This window comes from Toxorhynchites rutilus, chromosome 2 (assembly GCF_029784135.1).
Source record: "Toxorhynchites rutilus septentrionalis strain SRP chromosome 2, ASM2978413v1, whole genome shotgun sequence".
Classification (NCBI taxonomy): Eukaryota; Metazoa; Arthropoda; class Insecta; order Diptera; family Culicidae; genus Toxorhynchites; species Toxorhynchites rutilus.
Window position 1 is genome coordinate 334,529,357 of NC_073745.1, and position 5,683 is coordinate 334,535,039.

General features: G+C 40.5%; 1 protein-coding gene across 1 annotated transcript; it reads left to right on the forward strand.

The window, feature by feature from the left end:
- The first annotated feature begins 3,910 nt into the window (after positions 1-3,910).
- On the forward strand, positions 3,911-5,462 carry LOC129768926 (clavesin-1-like). The gene is made up of 2 exons (XM_055770872.1): positions 3,911-5,027; positions 5,090-5,462. The coding sequence occupies exons 1-2, from the start codon at positions 4,305-4,307 to the stop codon at positions 5,351-5,353; spliced, it is 987 nt and encodes a 328-aa protein (XP_055626847.1). The 5' UTR covers positions 3,911-4,304; the 3' UTR covers positions 5,354-5,462.
- The last annotated feature ends 221 nt before the right edge of the window (positions 5,463-5,683 follow it).

Genomic DNA, 5,683 nt, shown 5'->3' on the forward strand with positions numbered 1-5,683 from the left:
TGACACACCCTTTATCCTGTCAACCAAACCAATCCTGATAATTATCGACTGCTGCCGGATCTAGTCCTTCAACCCAAATTATGGAACACCAACACCCTCAGAACTGTTCTTCCGGAAAATCAAAAGCTTCATAACCAGGTTCCAATACGTAAAAGTGATTAGAGAGCAGTGAATTCTGGCCCATTTACGATCTATGCGAGATCCCCAATTCGGTCTAACACATCGTTTGTGTTTTCCTGATACACGAGAACCTCCGGAACTTGCACGGGATCAGCGGTAGTATTTGTGACATACTAAAAAACTTGTTTATGTATCCTTATTTTTGCCCGTCGCGATAAGGGGAACAAAACAGTCGGCATTTCTTACCATTGGCCTGGATCCTTAGCACATAGGCCATCCTTGCCGAACGACCAGGGAAAGAACTCAATGTGTAGATGTGTTGAAATTCTCGTGATATAGGAAATTCAAATTGTTTATCTTTATCTGTATGTATCAATGTTAGTAATAAGTTCATCGTAAACAAACATCGCGGCACTTTTTACTATATGTCATTTTTGCTGAGACAGACCATCCCAGAAGTCTCAGAAGAGAAGAAGAGCTAAAAGTCTCAAAAATAAACAATAAAACACGTAACACATTCTTCGGATTTTTGTTCCAAAAAAAATGGAAAACTTTCCACGTGGTCAACAGGGGGAGGGGTATAGATAAGACCACGCTCGTCCATGGAGGGGGAGGGGGTGTCTGAAATCATGCTTTTTCTGCCCACGTGGTATGTAAACATCAATCGTGTTGAAGGGTAACATTTTTGACGTAGAACTACGTCTTTCATGAAGGGTGCAAGAAGGGTCAGAAAACAGGTCACGTTTTTATAGAGTTAACGTTAATAACTATTTTTGCCGTGGACGGATTTTGGCGATTTACATACTCCATTTTCCCATACATTTGTTCTGTCCATTTGTGTGCCTTCCCGAACAGAGATATCAATAACGAGCAACTTATCGACGACCAACGGAGGGGAAATCGTAGGATTTAAAGTCTCCGTGAACAAAGGAAAAGAAGAAGAATGAAGGGGAATACTTGCCTAGAGTATAAACAGTGGATCTCGCTGAGGCAAACTTTCATTCGGCATCGGACTGTTGAACAATCCAGTTCACTTTGCTTTCGCTGCGCTTCGATCTAAGATTGGACCCCACCAATGGTAATCCAACTTGGATATCGTCGTTTGCATTTTCTGTTCGTTATTCGTATCGTGTGTTTTTCTTCCCGCGTCATAAATTGGACGCTTCGCGTAGTGTGTAATGAGCAAGAAGAAGAGGAAGGCAGGCTCGAGCTCTGCAAAAAACGAACGCATTGCCAGTGGCAATGAAATTTCGAGACAAGCGTCAGCTAATGATGCACGCGATGTTGGTGCAGTGAAAAGCGCTCGCCCTGAACCGAGCCTTCGCGAGTGTGACACCGCATCGATCAACAGCGAAGTAGGCAATTTCGGCGCGTCGGTCGAAAATGTAAACGTCGTTACCCAGGTAGTAACCAAAATGAAGCTCCCACGCTGGTGGTGTGAGAGCGGTCGCTCTTGACAAACTCATCAGCGAATTCGAATCGATGGCTGTTACAGCAGAGTACAAACTGTGTGGCATGATTCAGCCTTTTTCCAAGCAGTTAACATTGTTTATTTTCCGTCATCATAAGGGCTTCTTTGGTGCCTTTGAGAATGCATCAATGCATTAAACTGACATTATGGCGAAACAGGCGTTACGGTTGTGCTTCAAAAAATATTTGGGGAATACCAAGCAGGTTGAATGTCTTACTGGAATGTTATATGTTATTTAGGTTCGCGTGCCAGTCACAAAACTGTCTTCAACTAGGATTGCATTTGCGCTAATAATGATCATAATGGATCATTGCTACTGTTTTCGAGGTTGTTGATATGAACAAAAAGAGTTTATTTCGCTTGTTTAATCACCGAGAAAGTAAATGTCGTTCTGGAATTTTGTATGTCATTAGGTTTCCTTGCCAGTAGCAAAAATTCCTCCACTAAGGATGACAGCTGCGCTTCTTTCGAGCATGAGAAAGTAATGGAACTTTTTTTTGAGGCCAGTAATATTACCACATGCGTTTCTTTTGAAAATAGCGCAAAATAATGAGAAGTGTTTATATTCCTAGTAGTTTCAAGTCATCAATGTATGGCTCTGTATACATGCTATGGTCAACGCCTGTTTGGCGCTTGGTTTACGCTTAGTTTGTACGAACGATGCCTAGAGATGCGATTCCTTTGAGGCAATACTAAATAACATGTAGCATGATATTTGATACTTGCAAGTGTTATCATTGTGTTGTTTCCATGCGGTGCCAAAGATATATTGATGTAGTTATGAGATGTGGAATAATGGTGCTGGTATAACATGTATATAATCGACTGTAGCCGAGTCTATGTCAATTGCGAAAAAGGCTACCGGAATAGCGATCGAGGTAAATTTTCAATGCATTGACATGAAATAAATTGCGACATACGATCAGCTAGTGTATTGTTTTGCGAAGGCAAGAATGAATTATCAATCAATTATCGTCAACTGATTCTACAATCAAAGAAACATTTCAGAGATTATTTTACTAAGCAGTTGTTTCGAAAATTTCACAGCATTATAGAATAATATCCGAAGGTATAAACAAGCGACTTATATAAAATAACAGCGTAGTTCTACGTCAACAATGCGGTCGTATCTTGGACACAACCTCCTATAACTTTTTTATCACACGCACTAATTGAAACATGTTTGTTGTTTTTGTACACTTGGGACATAAAACAATTTTTTAATGAAAAGAATTATCGTATTCGCGATTCTATTGCGAATAAGAAAGTTTCCTTCGCAAAATACTTCTCTTTAAACCTTTTCTTTTTCCTTCAGAAAATTTCCTTTTTTTAGCATGCCAACTGTCTTTTTCACGATGCAACAATGTTTCAAAAATGATACGGGGATTTTGCATGCAGTAGCAGTTAGGATCGGATTGAATCGAGTGTAAAGGGCTGATTTCTGGATCTGTTTAATGAAACCATCAAAGAATTTATTACTTTTCAAAGATGCGTTTCGATTTTATGCCAGAATGTGATAATTGCGGCGATAATTTCATTCTTTCATTTGGTTCCTAAGCAGTTACTTTGAATATGAGTATTTATATAGTGCTTCATACCTGAAAGATCATAATGATTCATGTCAACGTACCCTTGACAAAATTTTACTTTCCGTAAACTGAGTTTTATGTGCTCCCGTGGCCGAGTGGTTAGCGTCATAACTAACATGCCGGGTGTTCGGGTTCGATTCCCGTTCTGGTCGGGGGATTTTTTCGTCAAAGAAATTTCCTCCGACTTGCACTGTGATCACGCGTATTCTAGAGCTTGCCACTCAGAATGCATTCAAGGCGTGTTATTTGGCATAGAAATCTCAACTAAGTACTAATAAAAATGACGCAAGTAATACTACGTTGAGACGGCGAAGTTCCTCTAGGAACGTTAGTGCCATTGAAGAAGAAGAAACTGAGTTTTATGTCTCTACTAATATATTTTTTGCTGTGGAATAAAAGTCATTGTTGTAATAAAGTATTTTTCTCTCTATTTTTAATTGGAAGCCGAGTACACTAACACGTTATGATGACCTCTGTATTTCATTGCGGTATTATTGAAGTACATATCCCCCACAGTATTATCAAAGTGCTTATTCTACTACTGTCTATTTTAAAAGCATTCCCGACAGTCAAACACTACTTTGCTACTAGTGCAGAATCGAACAAAGTGCTCATTATATCAGATCAGCTGCCATGACATCAGATTCACAGATAGTAAAATAGTAATTCTAAAGCTTGCCTCGAGGAACAGATTGGCCTTGTGGGAGATGAATTGATATTACTCGAACGATTCGATATCTCAATCAGATTGCTACCCAATGTATCATTTTACGCATCATCTGTTTACAGCACAATATCGTGACTGGCCCTACAGCCTCACCGATCAAACATGTAGTAAAAAATACTGAGAATGGCAGGACTCAAATGGCAACTTCTGAAGTCATTTTAAAATTCAACTATCCCAAAAAATATGTGATCTTAACCTCAAGGTTACGGTACTAAAACATTCCATAAAAACATGTTGATGGCGGTCGCGCATCAGATGCTTATCGTCTCGAATCTCACCAGGGGCAGGCAGGCAGTAAGTTGAACCTCGAAACGTGCTAGTTGTATCACCAGTGGCTCGGGGTCGCTCAGTACCAGTTTAGAAGTCGGTCGAAACACAAGCGTTAATTGCCCTAGCGATGAGCGACTCACCTGTGTTCTGTGTGGACAAAAAACCTGCCAGCTACGAGCGGTATGAATTTACACTCTCGGATCAGTACAGGAAGCTGGCCAAAGAGGAGCTCCGGGAGGACGACGATATTCGCGAGCAATCGCTCCAACAACTGCGCGAATGGATCGCCAAGCATCCGTACATACGCAAGTGTCGCACGGATGCTGTGTTTTTGCTGCGATTTTTGAGATTTCGGAAGTTTTCCGTGCCCCAGGCACAAGCTGCCATCGAGCGGTACATGGCGATGCGTCAAACTTTCCCCGAGTGGTTCCAGAAGTTCGACTCGAACGATAAATTAATGCAGGAAGTGATCGACGACGAGGTGTACTCGATTCTGGGGCGAGACGGGGAAGGCCGAACAGTGGTTTTAATCCGGTTTGGGCGATTCAACGTGGAAAAATTAAGGCCGGTGGATATATTCCGTTACACAATGATGTTCATCGAACTGCTGCTGGACGATGAAGAGGTGCAAATTGGTGGATATCGAGTTTGGGTTGATTATACCGAGAGCACTATGAAGCATTACGGAATGTGGGGCGTTTCGGATTTGAAGCTGTTTATGGATGCGGTCAACAGATCGATGCCGATGAGGATCCGTGAAATTCAGGGAGCAAAGTTGCCAAAATTCGCAATTGCCATTGCGAATTTAATGCTAACTTTCGCCTCGGACAAGTTGAAGGAGAGAATAAACGTAATCGGGTGGGAAATTGTTTCCATCTTTTCGGAAGCAACTAACGTAAATGTTTATTTCAGTGTAACGCAACGTTGCTGGAGTCAAAGAAATACTTTGACGAATCTTTGTGGCCGCAAGAATACGGTGGCCCAATCAATATTGGAGAACTGACGCGAAGGCTAAGGAAACGGTTTGCTGAGACCCGTGATGCTATTTTGTCTCTAGATGATATGGATATCGATATTATACATTATTCTGCTCTTTGGAACCAAGGCGGTACGAATACGGCCAGCGATATTGAAGGTGGAATCTCTGGATGTTTCAGGAAATTGAATGTGGATTAGGAATAAAACCTTTTCTCATAGTTTCGGTTTGAAGACAGTGTTACATGTTTTAAAAATAAAATTATTTTCTTACTAATTGATCAGCACCAGCTAAAATTTACAAATTATTTTACAATTCTTTTGTTTCAGACATTTTCCAGAAATTTTTTTTCGAACTTGTAACAGCAGAGAAAATGGAAAAAATGTCATAAATGTTCTTATACGGAAAAATACTTCTATAGCAATAACTCACCGTTATTCTGAGTAACTTCACATGTATTATTTGTTCTTCCATATTCTAAGGTATTAGATTGTTCGAAAAGTATTTTTCTCATTTACTGTTGGACGTAT

Bases quoted from the DNA above. Each gene is read 5' to 3' on its own strand.
- LOC129768926 (XM_055770872.1), top strand. From the start codon at position 4,305: ATGAGCGACTCACCTGTGTTCTGTGTGGACAAAAAACCTGCCAGCTAC. The intron at 5,028-5,089 runs GTAATCGGGTGG...TGTTTATTTCAG, and splicing joins AGTTGAAGGAGAGAATAAAC to TGTAACGCAACGTTGCTGGA.